At 38.6% G+C, this 19,427-nt stretch overlaps 1 protein-coding gene across 1 annotated transcript; it reads right to left on the reverse strand.

The window, feature by feature from the left end:
* Nucleotides 1-7,816: 7,816 nt before the first annotated feature.
* LOC128740400 (odorant receptor Or1-like) lies at nucleotides 7,817-19,091 on the reverse strand. Its single transcript, XM_053835940.1, has 7 exons — nucleotides 18,843-19,091; nucleotides 18,631-18,779; nucleotides 18,264-18,567; nucleotides 18,032-18,204; nucleotides 17,774-17,975; nucleotides 17,627-17,715; nucleotides 7,817-7,916 (listed from the first exon to the last, which is right to left on the reverse strand). The coding sequence occupies exons 1-7, from the start codon at nucleotides 19,089-19,091 to the stop codon at nucleotides 7,817-7,819; spliced, it is 1,266 nt and encodes a 421-aa protein (XP_053691915.1).
* Between the last annotated feature and the right edge of the window lie 336 nt (nucleotides 19,092-19,427).

The raw sequence follows: 19,427 nt of genomic DNA on the forward strand, positions 1-19,427 counted from the left end.
AAAATCGGGAGATTTTTTTCGAATTTTTTTTAAGATTCAAGACTTAAGACCTTGCAATATCGAAGACTAAAAAAAAATTTTAACCCTCAGTTGGTCAACCGAAAGCTCAACGAACCGGGCACAGCAAACTGGTCCAGAACCTTTTTTGGTGCTCATTAGCTTTGAGCGGGAAAACTTGGTTTTTGGGTTTATGGAACCTTTGGAAGAGTTTCTTAAAATTAAAAATTCTATCGTCCAGCAGAATTGAAATTTTGAAAGTGCAATAAAAGATTTATTTTTCTTCAGTTTCAATATAACACATTGATGTGTTCTGCAAAGTTTTACAGCAGATTATTATAAAAAAAATTTGCTGAAGACAATAACCTTCTATCTCTTCAGCAAAGATAGAAAAATCCTATTTCCCATAAATCCCAAAAAATCGTTAAAATCAGTTTTTCTGTTTTAGCTGTTTTTCTAGTTGCTGTATGACTTTTTCCTGTTTCACAAAATTGTACAATTGGTAAAAATACACAACATTGCTGAATATAGTATACCTATATCTTTGCTTGTTCAGGAACTATAAAACTTTTACTGTAAAAATACCCTAAATTTAAAACCGAATTACTCGCAAGAAGGCTTCATTTCATTTAAAAACTCTCCCCAGAGAATCAGAATAGTTTCGCGCAGGCTGAAAAGCTTTATAAATTATATTTCAAAGCACAAAAGTTAAACAAAATTTATAGGCTGATAAAATCGGGGGTAGACAAAATCGGGAGCTGACAAAATTGGAACATTACTGTATTTACAAATGTGATTGTTTTTTTTTCAGAAAATCATTTCTCTAAAACTACTTATTTGATCTTAATGACGTCAATAGAATTTCCTTAGGAATTTTAGAGTATTTTCAGAAAAATATATACTGAACGTGAAACTGAAAAACATAAAATGTGAATTTACTCAAAACATGTCCCCCAGTTTTGCCTCATTTCTTTAAAGACAGCTTTAATTTAATGCTCCAAAATCTGATGAAGAGTTGTCGATGGACACTCTTTCGAATTTATTTTTAAAAGTTACTGAATCCATCTGCTTTAATCATAGTATTACGCAATACAAAGATGATATTTACGAGTCAAAAACTGCTTATTGCTAGCTATAATAAAAATATATATACCTACTATATATAAAACGTAATAAAACTATTAATAAAGCAAATTTATCTTAGTTGCTTATATTACCACGATAAAACTGATTGGCTGCGACGCTGCTCTAATAAACTTACTATAAGTGGGGTGTAGCAATACAATATAGCGCACCAAACAAAGTGGATCTTGCTTATCAAACCGCATAAAACTGTTAGAATTATGGTGCTATCAACATGGTAACGCCCCGACAAAACAGGTTTATAGTTGCTATTATGCAGAACATTAGAGAACATTCATCAAAGCAAACTGTGAGCAAACTGTAAGGAAGTTATTATTAATCGGTTTTCATGTCAAAATGCAACAAGAATAATTTTGCTTGAAACGAAAACGGACTAATCGAATATATTAATTTTGGTTTTCAAAAATTGCAAAATTTTGATAGCGTGTGAATTTTAGCCACATTTACCATTTAAATGTCTCCCAGGCAAATTCATTGCCTCCCAGTTGGCTCCGAGGTATGACGCTGGCCTAATAAGCCAGTCGTCATATGTTCGAATCTCGACTGGGAGAGGCTGTTAGAGTCAATAGGATCGTAGCAACTGGCCCTGCAATTGTCCTGCACTCTAACGGCTGGCTGCAAAGTCTGTCGTATAAAAACAGAAGGTCAAGTTTCGATAACGGAATGTAGCACCTAGGCTTTGCTTTTCACCATTCAAATATGCACGATAAAGCATAATGCGCATGTGCTGCACAACTCCGGAAACTGCTGAAATATTTTATAAATTATTTTGGATATTTTATTATGTTCACTGTAAATCAAATCGATCAAGGTGATCTGATAGTAAAACTGCTCACGGTTATATAATTTCAACTTAATAAAGCAGTTTCGGTGGTTTATCATTTTACGCAGCAAGCTTCGTGTTTTCTAGCTTTGTTGAATTGTGCTTTATGGTTCTGTCTCGTGTTGGAACTGTGGTGATGATAGAGAGAGATACCTTTGAAGTGGTCAACGAATTGGTTTATCTTGATACGTTAGTGACATGTGACAACGATGTGAGCCGTGAAGTAAAAAGGCGGATAGCGGCTGCCAACAGGGCTTTCTACGGATTATGTAGCCAGCTGAGGTCTCGTAGCCTGCAACTCCGCGCAAAACGCGCGCTCTATAAGACGCTGATTCTCTCAGTGGTACTCTACGGGAAAGAGAGCGGCCGACGAGCTCTTGGTGTTTAGAAGAAGGAGTATGGCGTAGGTGCATTAACCATAAAATATACCAAGTATGTATACAAACATGCAGATATTGTGAGGCGGCAATGGGCACGACACGTAGTAAGAATGCCGGATGAGAGACCAGCTAAAACAATATTGAGCAGATAACCCGACAAAAGCCATCGACTTCGAGGCAAACCCCATACCCGGTGGACGAGCGCTGTTGACGAGAATGCTATGATGCAGCGGGTGTTAGGGGGTTGTCGCCAAAAAAGTAGGTAAATGTAAAGTAAGCTTTGTCGAACAAAGCGAAAATTTACCGTCAAGTAGCGAAAATCATGATCAGTTTTATTGGTGTGCGTAATAAATCTTTTTGAGCTTATGATCTGACTCTTCAAGAGGTTATAAACCTTCATAAATGTGGGTTTCTTGATCGGAAGGAAGTTTTATAGCGTCATCAGCAGGTTCTAGTGGAGCTCATAGTTTTATCGGCGGTTTTTATGAAATTGGCCATGAAAACCACTAGAGGAATGCGCATGTGCAGATTTGTCTGAAAAGGAACAGATTTTTCCGATTTTCACAGATTTTTGTCATACAGGTACATAAATGTGCAAATAGGTTTCTCTAAGTGTCAAAAATTCATTGTTTTTCTCTCAGTGTTGTTACTAGAAATGAATAGAGAAACACCAGAAAATTCACAGTTTTCACTCCTTGTCCACACACATGTTAGATTTCGTTATATTACCTTTGGAAGATTGATTTACCCTCTCAAAGAACTTGCGCCCAAAGCCCGGAATATTATTTTTTAATATTTATTAGTAAATATTCTAAGAAAATGCTTCTGATCACCAGATCTCGGGAGACAGTACAGTTTATGCACCGTTGCCGATAGGTATGTAGGCTATGGGCTAGGTGCGATACACCCGGTCTATACATCGCTTTCCTACTTGCGTGCACGTTCATACTCCCGATGAAGATCTTGATGTCTCGTGGCGAACAGCTGTCGTATTTCGCACGTTATCTGTAGAACGAATCCTTTTCGGGCGGACAGCATACATTGGCTTAGTTAGAGGGGGTGCCTAGGGGACCAGGCCGTCTCCAGAATTCTGCAGGCCCCCTCCAGAAATTTTCACCATTGGCAATTTAAAATCGGAAAAAAATTAGTGTAATTCCCTCTTTCTTTTTCTCCTGCAAAAACCAAACGGATGTCAACAGTATGATATTACACACCGAAACCTTACATGGGATAGGGATAAGGGAGGGAATCTAATCACAAGCGAGGGCAAGATAGTCTTCAAGAGGAAACAGTTCTTCGATGAACACCTGGCGAAGTTGCAAAAGGAGGCGGAACTAAAGTTAACCTGGGAGTGCCCATGGAAGATAGTAATGTTCCAGCACTTGACCTCCAAGAAGTTAAACGAGAAATCCGATTGCTGAAGACCAATAAAGAATTTGTAAGGACCGTCTACCGGCAGAGCTTTATAAATATGGCCGTGAAACGCTGGCAATGGCACTGGGTTATTGACCAAACTCGTGACTTTAGTCATGACCTTGAAATGCGGTCAGCACCCATGCACCTTCCAGCATTGGACAAAAAGATAGGAGTCACAACGACAACTTGTTAACCATAGCTACCTATTACCCCCCCCCCCCCCCTTCCTTTCCACCCTTCCCCTTCATTCCCGAAAAAATCCTTCTTCATTACTTTCCCTTACCGTCCCTTAATCAATTGTAGAATCATCGTTTCAAAAAAATACTGGGTTATTTCCAAGATTTGTGAGGAGAAGCTACCGGAGGAATGGATGGAAGGAGAGGCATAACGCTGGTAAAGCCACCTACAAAGTACTCTCCCAGATCTTGTTACACCGGCACATGGTTTCGTACGGAATTGCCAGGTAGGCTTCATGGGGCTCGGGTAAATACAGACCATATTTTTACCATTCGAGAGATCTGACAGATCAGATGTCGGGAGTACTACCTGCACACAAATCACATCTTTATTGTTTTTAAAGCAACATACGATATAGTCGATCGAGACCACCTATATGGCAGGTAATGCAAGAACACTGTTTTCCGCTGACGTGACTGATCAGAGTTACATTGGATCGAGTGTGTGTTTCGTACGTATCTCGGAGACACTCTCGAGTCCCTTCGAGAGGCAGTGAGGGTCGAGGCAAAGCCGTCAGGCTTATCCTGCATGCTGTTCATCATCGCTCTAGAGAGGGTAATCCGACAAGCAGGTATCGAAATCAGAGGCAGTACTATTACCAAGGGTAGCCAACTCCTATCCAGCAACTTTGCGACGCACAACGCTACAATCATGTTCAAAACTATTATTAGACATAGAGGCGAATGCACGAAAGCGGAACACCTCTCAAATATAATAACAACAACAACAACAACTATTATTAAATCGGTAGTTCTTTACGCAGTTGTGTGTGTGTGTGTGTGTGTGTGTGTGTGTGTGTGTGTGTGTGTGTGTGTGTGTGTGTGTGTGTGTGTGTGTGTGTGTGTGTGTGTGTGTGTGTGTGTGTGTGTGTGTGTGTGTGTGTGTGTGTGTGTGTGTGTGTGTGTGTGTGTGTGTGTGTGTGTGTGTGTGTGTGTGTGTGTGTGTGTGTGTGTGTGTGTGTGTGTGTGTGTGTGTGTGTGTGTGTGTGTGTGTGTGTGTGTGTGTGTGTGTGTGTGTGTGTGTGTGTGTGTGTGTGTGTGTGTGTGTGTGTGTGTGTGTGTGTGTGTGTGTGTGTGTGTGTGTGTGTGTGTGTGTGTGTGTGTGTGTGTGTGTGTGTGTGTGTGTGTGTGTGTGTGTGTGTGTGTGTGTGTGTGTGTGTGTGTGTGTGTGTGTGTGTGTGTGTGGATATTATCACTACGACCAGCATTTTGATCTATTGTGATTTTATCCAGGTGTTGTTCCGTACTTCGTTGTTATTGCAGTATCGCTATACAGTAAGCGAACTGCTTATTATCCGTGCTTAAAGTGTCGGTGTGTTTTTACCACATCCCTGGCACGAACGTCATTCTCATACATTTTTCTTGAAGCCGTTTGAGCCAGGCTTGCTGGCTCGATTTTACGTCAAATTTGACAGCAGATGTACGAATTACGCAATCATATGCAGTTTTATGTTTCAGAAAATTTGTTGCATGTGGGATGTAGATAATGAAACATGTTCGTTTTGTCTGTTATCGGCAACGTAAGAAAGGAAAAATTCTGACTTTTGATAGTTTTATTTTTTACGATAAACGAAAGAGGGGAAAGAACACGCTGCATTCGTCATACTGCGCAGCATTAAATAGATGCGTTTTCTCGTATAAATTTAGTTTAAAAGTTTGTTGTCTACCTCTATTACCAGCACTATCGGAAGCGGCTTCAGCTGGCAACTGTCGTAACAGGGATCTGGTTTTCACCTCTTTTTCCTTCTACGCTTCTTACTACTTTTCAACCAATCTAGCTCTAGAGCCAGGTAGTGCGGAGACTAGTTATAATTTGTCCTTGGACAAGAGGCTTCATTCGCACCTCGAGCAAGTATCATTCTTATAACCAGCCCCGGCTAAAGGTTTCATAGTCGGTAAAGCAGAGTTCAGCACAGAGTGAGGGTGCGTATGTGTGTATGTATGTGTTCCTTACTACTTACGCATCACCAATCTCGTTCCTAGAACCAGGAAGCGGAACAAGCTATAATTTGCCCTTGAACAAGAGGCTTCATTCGCACCTCAAGCAAGTACCACTCTTACAACTTGCCCTGGCAAGAGGCTTTCATTGTTAGTAAATGCAGAATGCAGAAGGAAGGATGAGGAGGGGTCTGGGAATAAACCCATGCTAAAGTCACTTAACATCGAATGACCTGATTCTACTAAGATTCGAACCCACGACCACCCGCTTGTCAAGGCTGACTCGGTAACCTTGCGGCTACAGGGCCCCCCCTCTTTTTTACGCAGTTGAAGCCGGGTTGCTGCTCACAGAGGACAAACGCGCCATTGTCATATTCGAGCGTAAAGTACTGCAGACGACATTTGGCGGAGCACAAACTGAAAGCGAAGAGCGGTAAAAGCGTATCAATCACGAGCTACAGGCACTGCTTGGAGAGATTTCCATCCCACATCTGGCGAAAGACGGTAGGCTACGGTGGTCCAGACTCGTCGGAAGAATGCCGGACGACAGTGTAACGAAAATAGTTCTCTTTAACAACCCCACCGACACCAGGAATAAGAGGGCTCCACGTGCAGGATGGCTCGACCAGGTCGAAAATGATTTGCGACTTCTGAGACGACTGAGAAATTGGCGACGAGTGGCCCAAGATCGAGTTGAATGGAGACGACTGCTTGAAACAGCACGAGCCGCTCCGGCTCTAATTGAGTACATTCTACGCTGAGCACAAAAGCAAATTTGTAATATTTGAATCATTTTATGAACAACACATCATTTTCTATGACATGAAATTCCATCTACTGTATGCTACACAATTCAATTGAAATAACCAGTTGACACAATAACAAAACCCATTAGCATCCCGACAGCAGACACCCCTTAGCTAGTGCTGCTGCCACTATTGAAATTAGAATTTGACCTACGTAACTGCAGAACAGGTTCAATAAACGCGAGTTGTTCTTGCTATTCATCGTTTTGTCATTACTCAACAAGGTTTTAATTCGATACATGCCGTATACATCCTCTCCCAATTGGTCTCGAGGTACGATACTAGCCTTATATACCAATCGTCGTATGTTCGAATCTGACTGGGTCAGGGAGTAATTAGAGTCAAAACAGGGTCGTTGCACTAACTGTGCAATTATACACTTAGAGTTGACTTCTGTCGAACAAAAAATAAGAAGGTCGAATTCCGAAAACAAAACGTGGTAGTAGGCACCAGGATTTTGCCTTTTTGCTGTGTACACATATTGATCAAAACCTGTTGTTCTTTGATTCTACTCTAATGTAAATGTGTACATATTGCTCAGAAATATACAGGTATCCTCAACTCGCGATTTATTTTGGAAAGTTCTTATCGGACCAAATTAAAACATATTTTCATTCATTTACTAATCCTACCTTCGCCTCAGGTGTAAATCCATCGAAACAGTGTAGACCAATTTTTCTTTCCCCCCTAGTTTATCACATACAGACGGAAACCCATCCAGCCGAACATTCACACAAAACCAGACGCTATTTCCGCGTGTAATTTAGAGTCGGCTAGTCGCGCTCCTATGACGCGACAACAAGTCGTCATCATCATCGAGCGTCGCCCCAGGCTGGCCGTTGCCATCCCTGACCGCACAGTAAGCACATGCTAGCATAGCTAGACGAACATCCGTCTCCCACATAAATTCATTCATTCGAATGCATACCCAGCCGAGTCTTGTATAGTTGTAGTTGTTGCTGCACGATGTGATACTCCCTCCTCTCGCACGGTTGCGGTGAGCGCCGAGAGTGGTCTGTTTTGGAGAGGTTTTTCCAACCCACCCAGTACCGAATTACTTCCTCGACTGCAGGATCATCAGGATTTCATGTGCATGTGCGTGCGTTTGGAATTTTTACTCTTCTTCAGTCGTTCGGGAGCTTTCATCGAGTGAAAATCGGGCGTTACACCTTCGATGCTGAAGGAACAGTGTGAATGATTTTTGTGAATTGTGTAATTTAGGAAAAAGTGAATTTATACTTATCCAGTTGGATTTTATTGCTTCTAAAGATTTCTCTATGGTATTGTAATACGGAATCGGAATTGTAAAGGTAAATATTCAGGCTTGGTTAACTTTCAAAGGAGACGCCCAGTTATTCAATTCAACTTTTAAGCGAATTTTTCTGAGAAGCTCCGTTTCTAGAAACCAAGAAGTTTATTACATTACTTAACATTTGTTCGCAACCACGTTTTCATCGCATTTTATGTTTACTGTTGAATAATGCGTGTCCAACAACAGCTATAAAAGTATTGGTATAAAAAAATGATTCCTTAGTTTGCCAGTATTGGTAAACGCAATATCCTTTTGGGGAAAAATTCGGGAGAATTCCTTTTCCTACCCATCTTCAGTGACGACGTTTTACTTCCACAAGCAGGTGCGTGTTACGAATTCTCCCACAGTAATTCAAAAGCCATGTGAATGGGTCAACTATACCACTGACTGGTTGGGAAAGTGGGTGGGAAGCGAAATAAAAAACAGGCTCGGCTGAAGAAAAAGAATTTATGTAACAGGCTGGTTGCTCAGACGGTGGCAACGTGGAAGACCGGAGGAAAATGCTTTAATATTGAATGATGTTAACCATGAGACTCGGGTGAAGTTCATGATTATAACTGCTTGTGTGTGCTTATATACAACGATTTATCGCTGCTCCCATCAGAGAAATCGTTTCACGTGCCTATGTGTTGGATGTTGAGGACAACGACCCGTCAAATGCAATTTTCCGAAAGAAATCAAGTACTTAGGCTCTTCTTTTGTTATTGGCAGACGTGCATCAGCAAGCCGAGCTTATTTATCTTCGTTTTGTTTAAAGATGGTGAAATTTTAAGCCATAAAATATTTTTGAGGTTACTTTTTAAAAATGTTGGACCAGATGATAAATAAAGTGATTTAGTACAATGGATAAAATCACGGAATCATTTACCTACCTAAGTCCTTGAATGAAGAAATCATCGCATTTTTTACCGTTCGTGAAAAATGCTCTAAAAAGAAATTTAATTTTTCACGCTTTAGTCTACTCTTTTGCATGCAATCTTATATGCCCGTTTATGCTAGACTTAGTGCTCGCTTTAATCTTCATCACTCTGCTATCACGTTGATTCCTGTGCCTCTCAGGGATACAAGGGTACGTACTTGAGCCTGTTCTGTTCTGTTTTTACGATGCACAACGATGATTTTTCGAGTGTTAAAAGCAAATGGTTGCATGCGATGGGCATTTAATTTCCATACAGTTAGGAATGTTAACTTCAAAAGTCATTAAACAAGAATATTATTGCTGGTCTGGTGATAATTATATTTTAATCAACCAGTAGGTACAGAATTCATTCCATTTGAAGTTTCTGTTTCCACACTACTGCTGGAGGAAAAATCCTAGAATATTCAGAGCTACTGCTTCGGTATACAGGTTTACTAGTTTTTTCTTCTCACTTTTAGATTAAAGCTTTATTGCGTATGGAAATAAATGGCATATCGATATGAAGATTCAAGTTACTTGATACTTGGTAGGGTTTTTTTTCTAATTCCCGTCGTAATAATTAAAGTCATTCTAATTTTCATCATTTGTTGGATGGATTTAATGAATGCTCCAAAAGTTCTTGTGCTGAGTTGACTAAAACACACTTACCTTCCGATCCGTGAACTTCGAAATCAATGAAAAGCGACTATTAAAGCATATTATTGAAATTACGCAACTGACTTTATTTCTACAATTCGTCGTACCATTTTAAAATCCGTCCATCAAAATTTTTCATCGTCCGAACTAAAAATCACAACAATGTTTACGAAGCTAACGCGCATGTATTTGTGTAGGACCACATGACAAATGTTATTCTACAAAATTTCTGCAGGTCAGGCAAGTTTTCCTGACTGTAGAATAACGACAATGCCTTGCGTGAGTTATTTTCATTTATGAATGACGGAAATTAAAACGATTAGTCGACATTGTCTTCTTCGTCGCACGAAAAAACGTAGGAAATTTGGCTGGTAGGACTTCTTTAATGATAAAAAGCATGTAAATAGATCTCAGCTCAATTTGATTGATCGCGTATGATTTAAGGAATAACTAGTTTTGCATTGTGTGTCATAAAAATGCGGATATTTTTAATAATTTGTGTTAGATAGGACGGGAATAGGCAATTACGACGATGTAGCAACATACCCTACATAGATTTATACGCTTTCTTTACGATACAAAGCAATCCACAAAAAGCAGAGCAAAGCCTAGCAAAGAATGCAGCGAATACATTTCTATAACAGAACCCCACTTTTGGGCTCAAAAACTACTTCCAAAAATTGTACTCTACGACGAAAAGTTAATGACTGTTAGTTTCCCGTTAATCAACTATCAATTTCAATAGTTTTGTGATTCATACCTATATGAAATGAATGTTTCTGTACAAAATGACACGATGACGGTTTACGTCATCAAATTTGTGGATGAACTGTGGAATCGTCACTACATGGCCAGGTCAGAAAAGCATGAGCCGGTTGGAAAGAAAACAAGAAAGAAAAGTCTGCATCCAAAGACACGAGCAGGCAAGTGCATGGCCTCTTTATTTTAGGACACGCGTGAAATTTCAAATATGATTTTTTATACTTTTAGGCACTAAAATTTGATTCAAATCCGATTCCATACTTCACGTGAAATACTCCATATTCATTATTTTAATTTAGTTTAACTTTTGGCGTTCGCCTTGAGGAAATACAGGATATAATTTCAATAAATTTAAAAATGCGAGCGTTACGATAAGTTGTTAGGTTTTGAGCACTCCGCGATTTCCTGAGGAATTTTCAATATTTTTGCTCGAACCGATCGAAAGTTTTTCCACCTTTTGACTCCAATAAAGAAAACTACACTCAAGCCACCTTTAAAGCGAAGAATACATATCGTGCAAATCAAAAGAACGAAAAGAAAACCGTGTAAATTTAAAAATAATCGCGTGTAATCTTATCTTATCTAATCTAATCTAATCTCTCACTAACGCAACCAATTCGTGAAAGTATCCTGGAAAATGACGATTACTTGAATCAATCATTTTTCTTCTTAATGGCCAAGCCAACTATGCAGCATAAACCGCAGAGAGAATTCCAAGGAATCAAGTGGAACCAGAAGTAATGCCTAATTCCATTCAACTCCTTGGAATCAAGGGGAACAAAAAAAAGCATGAACCCGTACCAATCGCTTCCCATATAGATAATGATTTATATAAAGTCGTTGGGAGCATCTTTGCTAAAAAAGCTTAAAAGATACTCCGGACTCTCGGAGATGAACTAATGGCATTTAGACAGGAAGACAGGCTGCAATTGGCTAAGGATATAGCGGCTTATTTCGTTCTCTGAAAATAGTTTAGTCTGCCATAAATATTTCGAATAATATAACACTTGACAATAAAGACGATTGGTTCAATGGTTGTCTACAACTATAGTTGTGAAGTTAGGAACTGAAGTCCACACGACCCCACATCGCCCCACATCTGGCCGCGTGGAGGCGCTAGGTAAGGGCTTGGGATTTCATACCCCTTAAAAATAGTCGCATTTAAAGCAACCTAATTATAGGGGAGTGTCGTCATGGTTGGGCCACGTTTTGGAATTCGCCCATAACTTTCATTTCAAAAGCAATTTTGGAAATCTAAATACATCGTTGCAAAGGTCTAAGAATAAGGTTTATTTCCGGAAAGTTTTGAACTGATTGATTGAAAAATAAAAAAGTTACAGCCATTTACGTGAAGACAAAAAATGTTGTCATAGTCGGGCCATGTTGTGCAGGTTGGGCCACCGCAGAAAATCTAAGACATACGTATTGAAATTCTATATAGAGACATGTAAAGAATGAATGCCGTGAACAACGACTTATATAGGTACAAATACCCTATTTTTATTTGCATTTTTGTGAAATTTTGGCTATCTTGTAAAATCAATATTGCTACAATCGCCTTTTCCGAAGTGTACAACTAGGGTAGTTGATCCAATAGTTGTGGTAGTACCAATAGTTGCGCTACTATTCATTATTAATGCATATTTTCGTCACCGTAGCATTTTAGATAAAACAATTACATTCATTATATAAAACAGGTTTTTAGAAGTATTGGTAGTTAGACTACACCATTTAAAATTAAAGCATTATTTGCTAAAATGCCAATTTTCCAAAATCCAACGCGCAGTTGGAGCGCACAACTATAGGCGCTCATCTATAGTTTTGCTACGATGTTTTTTCACTTAGCAACCTAGCAATGTATATGGAATACCACAATTAAAGGAACATCAAACTTAACTAACGAAACATTAGCGCAACTGTTGGTACAATATAATTGAATCGGAAAATTCATTTTTTCTTTATAAAGCTTCTCGCACAACGAAAGCAATTGTCTTGCCTTGTGACAAATACCTTGTATTTGATAAATTTATATCCCACAAGCATTAATTGAAGCATGTACCTCAATAAACAAGAAAAATGAAGTTGTATTGTGCTTAGTGGCGCAACTAATGGATCATCTTAGTATTGGGCGATACCTTATCGATACCCGCGATATCGATACTCGAAGGCAGATATTTCGATATATTTTATCGATACTTGCGACGTCGATATTATGATAAATCGATAATTTCACCCCGATACTGTTTTGATAAAGCGGGATATGCAGCTGAAAAAATATAGGCTAAAACTAGGCCAGAAAATGCTCAAGAAAGCAAAATTTTAAGGATTTTTTCGCACTCTTTTCTTTTCACATAGCTAAGCTTTATTCTCAAATTTACTTTATTGGAATTGACTCTTATGCAAAACCTTGAACAATGTCACTTACATGTTTAACGCTTATTGAACAGTAAGTGCATACGATACGCGATTTTCAGTAATTCAGAACTGACCAGAGAGCACACTAGCACAGAGAGTAGTATTGGGTGTTAACGGCATTACCAAAGACTTTCCAGCTTTTCACGCGCCATAATAGCGATTAAAGTGGCAGTGGTGGGACAGAAATCTAGAAGAGCTAGAACCGGAAAGGAGCAACTCCCGGCGGAGCTCTGCAGGAATGGCCAAGGACCGCCAGCAACGACACCTCACTGGATGGTTCCCTGAAACCCCTGAGTTTGAGAGAGGGCTGCCGAACGAGTGGATTGAGGGAGTGGTTTGTCCCATCTACTGAAAGAGTGATCGGATAGATTGCTGTAATTACCGCAGAGTAACGCTGGTCAAAGCAACCAACAGGGTACTCATCCAGATTTTGTTGCGTCGTCTATCCCCGGTGGCAGGAGAGTTCGAAGGGGAGTACCAACTGGGCCTGATGGAGGTGTTACTACGGATCAAATTTTTACTCTTCGGCAAGTCATCCAGATGTGTCGGGAGTGCAATCCATCATATTTTTGTGGATTCCGGGGTAACGTACGATTCAGTCGGGCGCGAACAGCTGTGGCAGGTGGTGCACGAGTGAGGTTTTCCGTACAAAGCGACGTGTCCGAAATAGAGCTGCACTGGAGCGAGTGATGCGTTGCGTGCGTGTTTTGGGGGCACTCTCTTTGCTCTCTTTGTTTTTATTGATTAATTTTTATGAATCCCTTTTTTGTGTAGCATTTCCTAATCCCAGAATGCCGCCCTAAATAGTATCGATAAATCTAATATCGATGCTTCACGGACGATATATCGACGGTATCGATAAAGCGGCGGATTTGATATTGATATTCAATTATCGATACTTTCGGCAATTTTGCCCAATCCTAGATCATCTACCCTACAATGAAAAAAAACCACAGAAATATAGGGTTTTATCGTATTAATTTTGCTTTATTTCATCACATTTTACGTGACTGACATTCTCTAGCGATTATTGCGCTTCTGCGCTTAAAATTATGGTGGCCCAACCATGGCTACTCAAGTGGCCCGACCTTTACAAATAGCGCTTTTCTAAAATTTCACCTTAGCTTTCCCAAACACCTTACTGGAGGGAATTTTTCTATAGTCTTCGTGTGCAGCACAACACACTTCATACATTTTCAAAATTTATCTCGATAATTGCATTTCACGAACCATTTCCTGAAGAAAAGTTCATTGCTTGCATTCATTGCACTTTTCTTGTAAGATTTAGTCACTGAATTCAGATAATTCGTTGTTTTGAATACACGATTGAAACTCACAATATTATTAAAAGTTAGCTATCACAGTAAGAAGTTTAACAAAGGTTGTATCATAGATATCATGAGTTACTAAAACTGTAAAATCGTGATGGCCCGACCGTAACAGTGGCCCGACGATAACGACAATACCCTACATATTGATCCTAGTTGGTTATCCCGGGATCTTGACATGTGACTTATGACAATTACTTACCAACCCATTCGAAAATAATATGCAATTTGCGACACAAGCCAGAAATTAATGGATGGTACACGGTTAAATACACACAGGAGAAGAATTTCTGTTTGTTAATATTTATAAATGCTGACAATATCGATATTGCATGACAAAAAAAATTCTAAAAGATATTCAACTCGTTTATTGATATCGGTACTTCGCTACATAATGTAATGAATATTCGTATCACAACCGATGATCAGGTTCTTCTTCATTTCGCTATCGTATTTGACAAATACCGTAAAACGCCTTGGGTATAACCGAAGACCCCATTACTAACAAGACTGGCATCTCTGTTATTTTTCATATAAACGTCGAGCGTCACTCTCAGCGGCGCTTCTTTTAGCGAAGGTGGTAAATTTTGCAAAAGTGTTAGTAAGCTCTCCAAAATTCTGTATTGGTGTTTGTTCGGCTATGTTGGCATGGCTGTATGAATACAAGTACTCACTCACACAGATGCATCCAGGGACCACCTTGGCCGGTAGAGCGAGCTACCATCAGTGTATCCCGAATATTAGCAGAGCTACCAGTCTTCTTGTTATAGAGGTCTTCGGTATAACCGTGTTAAGACATTACCGACAGACTTCGCAGCCCGTTATTAGAGTACAGGACAATTACGGAGCTAGTGTAACGATCTTACTGGCTCTAGCAGTACCACCCAGCCGGGATTCGTACATATGACGACTGGTTTGTTAGACTAGCATCGAAGCTAACTAGGTGGTATTCGTGCAAACCTCTTGAATATCCCACTTAAGGGGATACGGTTAATGAGAATTAAAAAATGAATCATCTTTTGACGTAGGACTACGTCTTTGTTTACTATACTGAGACTGGGTAGCACTTTGTGAAAACGAAAATAGAAGTGTAACGTTTAAATGAAAGATTCCAAATGGTAATAACTACTAAATTACTGAACGAAACTGAACAATTTATATGTCGTTGGATGGATAAAATAACCAGCAATTTTATGGAGGGCGTAAGAGCCATTTGAAAAATTTGCCGAATTCGGTACATTTTTTAAAGTGTGTACAAGTGATTTTAAAAAATAAATCTCTATGTCTTAATGGTTGCTGGCGTTGTACTAATAATTTTCAAAGCCACCATTGCATTCAACGAAGAATTAAATCTGAATATATCGCTCTTTTCTTTTAAACATTCACTTAAACAATGGCACTCACAAATTCTCATAAACATACATATGCAGTTTACATTCGTCTAATGATCGGAAATAGTCCTACGTCACCCTTTCGTACAGCCTTTAGGACTGTATACCTTGAATTTTTCGCGTTTTTATTTTATATTACGACTTAGAAACTTTTTACTTGTTTTGATACTAATTTTGTAAGTACAGTAGACTCTCGGAAAAGTTAATCGATTGGGGAATGGGTCGATTAACTTTTCCAAACTATTAACTTTTCTGAGTAGTCCTAGAAGTCATTGAAAATGATAAATACAAAAGCGAAAAATACATTCTAGGATATAGGAAATACATTTTTATGCATCTGGAAGTTGTAATGGAAAGAAATATGTAGCAAAATCTTTATGAAATAATACTAAGTTCGTTTCAGTAAGTTTTAAATAGTCGGCTATACTAGCTTACTTTTGTTTTTCGTAGTCTACGGCTTCGTTTTGATAAGATTCGTGCTTATTTTTTGTTCTCTTCTGTTCCTTCTTTTGCTTTTAAAAATCAATCTGAGTTTGCGCTTTTCCAGTATGTTATCGAAAATCATGAGGGAACTATGTGGAGGTATTGAACTGTCAGATACATGAGTTTAATTTAATCCAAGTTATGATGCGACTCTGTATGAAACTGTGGAAAGGCGACAATCAACCGAAAAATGAGAAATAAAGATAGAAGGTAAACACACGTGTGTAAACGAACGTTTGGAAAACTAATAAATTCAAACTCTCAGAAAAGTTAAGCCAAAAATTAACTTTTTAGAGCGTTACATGAGAGCTAATATTCGCTTAACTTTTCTGAACAATTAACTTTTCAGAGAGTTAACTTTTCCGAGAGTCTACTGTATTTGGTCACAGGAAGGGAATAAAAAAATCATACACTTGAATTATTTGTTATGAGCTGCTGAATCCAAACGAACCCATTACTCGGGAAAATTATCGCATACGATTGTTGCGATTTGGTCAAGCGCTACGCAAAAAACTGCCACAATTCGAGCAGCACCTCGAAAAAGTGATTCTACAGCATGACAATGCTCGGCCTTATGTTGCCGAACCTACACGTTGGAACCTACATGGAAACCCTTCAATGGCAAGTCCTACACCATCCGGCTTATTTCCTAGACATTGCCACGTTCATATTACTTTTTCCATTAGATGATCTGGCTAATCAGCAATTACGCTCATGTAAAGTCAAGAAACATGAGTTGATCCGTGGATAGACGTAAAAGACGAAAACTTTTACCATAACGGTATGTGAGTTTTGCCAGAACGATAGAAAAATATTTTTAATGATTGATTTGTAACCAATTTAGATAATTCGTTGCATTTTCATTCAGAAACTGGAAAGTCTTAGTTGTGTACCTTATATTTAACTTTTTTATTTTTATTTATTTATTTGCAACGTATGACCAATCCAAAATATGCTGTTTGAATGACACAGATGATTCATACTTTGCAGCTCCTATTTCTAATCATTAATATTTAAAAACAATTATTATCGTAACATATTTTTAAAAACTGTTCCATGGACATACAACGTAAAACAGCGCATTTCTTGGGCTTGCATCAAATGCTGAAATACATGGTTATTTTTAATATGCTGATCTCTAATGGTTCAATTGATTACTTTGCTTGAGTTGGCCTACCAATTTGGGAGTAAAATTCATTGGTTGTTATAAGCCACGGTCGTTTCCACTGGGAGAGTCAAAACTTACGTGGCCTTATGGTCATGAACTGGAGATGAATGCTTCTGAATAATTTTGTCTTTATTTATTTAAGTACTGTTCAATTCATACGTTGATTAAACAACAGTTTATTGTATATTGCAGAATATATTCATATTCAAATCGCGCGTTTGTTTTTTTACTGAACGCTATTCATTACAGCAAAGTAAGAATAAGACGTTTTCAAAATCTGCAAGTAATGGTATATTAGTTACTGAATTCGCTGAAATTCAGCTGATTGCAAGTTGATGTCTTACCCACAAAAAAGTCGCATATGACAGGGAAAATTTAAAAATAAATTGTGGTTCTACATCAATGCGTGTTTTCACTCTAAAAAAATCACTTGTTTACTGTGGAATTAAACATAATATCTTTAACTGACTCACCTTAGAAGAAAAAATAAAAATGCCTTCGAAGTCACTTGATTGAAGCTGGTATAATTACAGAACGTTGCTCTTTCAGTTAACATGTCACTCTACATGAAAAACAACAGATTTTAACAATTAATATTTCACCTTATAAGTTTACCTTACCGAATCAGAAACTTTATTTCCAACTAAACAGTAAAGAAATATTTGACCCACCATTGTCAGCAGGTAGGTAAATGCGGAAAATATTCCCATTAAATCAGTTTCTTCGGCCATCAGGAAAGCCGTCATGCAAATTATAATAACTGAAGCAATCACTTGAGTAAATATTGACAAACTAAAAATATCAATTATTTCTTGTTGGAATCTGCGATTATTAATAGTTTAGTTAAAATGATTTCATTATAAATGTTGTATAAATACCTCAATAGATCCCTGTGAAATATAACGAGTTCAATCAAATCACCATATAGTTTTCCATGTAACTTTGACAGAGTAACAATGTCTTTTCTCTTCTGTGATATATCTAAGCATAAATCACACTCATTTTTGCAATAGGCATTTAGGGAGCCAAAACCAGATGACTGATATCCTAACTGTAGTGAAAACACAATAGCTTTAAAATAGTAACCCAATCTTCAAAGCATCAACATACCTTACTCACTAGTATTCCAAGGCGTTCAGTTTGCCCGTGAACGTGCGCCATCAACCCGGTCACGAATGTGTCAGTTGAGACATTGTAACTAGCGCTTATTATTACTGAGAATATTTGGTATGAGCAGAGCATAACGTAAACTGCCAATGAGCCTTTGTAATCAAATGGAAACCAAGCTGGCAGTGGTAACTCTCTATCCCCCTTCATAATCGGTGTAATGGTCCATACGACGATCGTTCCATATGCTACTGTCATGAAAAACACTCCAAGACCCAAAGTTATTGTCATGCAATTAGCAATAACTCTACAATGTTTTAATCTCTTGAATCGTTCAAAATTAAAATTGCTTCAATTTAGGATACTGTACCTTCGCTCAGCGTTGCTCTTTGGATCATACAGTTTACAAGGAACTTTTCGCAGACACTTTTGAATGCGATTTATTTTCAAGTTAAATACTGCCAACTTCAAAACTAGCGCTACTTGGGTCATCAACAGAAACATGGCCTGAGCAACTCCCTGTAATTTGTTTTGCCATTTGTATAAAATATAAATACTCTAATTGTCCTGCTCGATACTTACCAGCAAGTCATCAACTTCATCATATATGAACAGTATTTGAGATAACACGAAAAGGTAAAGAAAAATTATCCTTATACACCAACCATAGGCCTTATAGGTAATTATTTGCCAGCGCGAACCACGTTCCGGCGGCCACATTCCCATAAACTTCAGAATTGTCAGCTGCAGTTTGAAACTCTCAATACGGTTTTCAGGATTCCATTCCCTCCGTAATACATTTCGCACTCCAAACGCTTTTTTAATTTCCATGGTAAATAAAAGTTTTCCTTAAGACGCCCAAAGACCACTTGTGTCAGGTAACAGAAAACACACGTATTTCTATTGGACTCCTTTTTAAAGTGTTCCCTACATTGCATTGTGCAGACTGTGACGATAAGTAGGGATACATACGCTGAAAATAGAGATAAAACTAGCCCAGTACATTTAATTGCGAAACTCCTGCCATCCGCCTCTCTCGATGATAACTGCAGCATTCGTTTGAAAAGAACTTTCTTACTTTCGAATGAGTTTTGATATCAACTGCCTAACTTGTGCCGGATGTCGTCATGTAGAAATGCTGTAAATGGAAATGAACGCCCAGTATTT

The sequence above is a fragment of the Sabethes cyaneus genome, chromosome 3 (assembly GCF_943734655.1).
Source record: "Sabethes cyaneus chromosome 3, idSabCyanKW18_F2, whole genome shotgun sequence".
Classification (NCBI taxonomy): Eukaryota; Metazoa; Arthropoda; class Insecta; order Diptera; family Culicidae; genus Sabethes; species Sabethes cyaneus.

Excerpts from the sequence above, each read along its gene's own strand:
- LOC128740400 (XM_053835940.1), bottom strand. The coding sequence starts at position 19,091 with ATGGAAATTAAAAAAGCGTTTGGAGTGCGAAATGTATTACGGAGGGAA. Across the intron at positions 17,976-18,031 it reads TTTCACAGGGATCTATTGAG|ATTCCAACAAGAAATAATTG; the intron begins GTATTTATACAA and ends TAATAATCGCAG. Across the intron at positions 17,716-17,773 it reads GAAATAAAGTTTCTGATTCG|AGTGACATGTTAACTGAAAG; the intron begins GTAAGGTAAACT and ends TTTTTCATGTAG.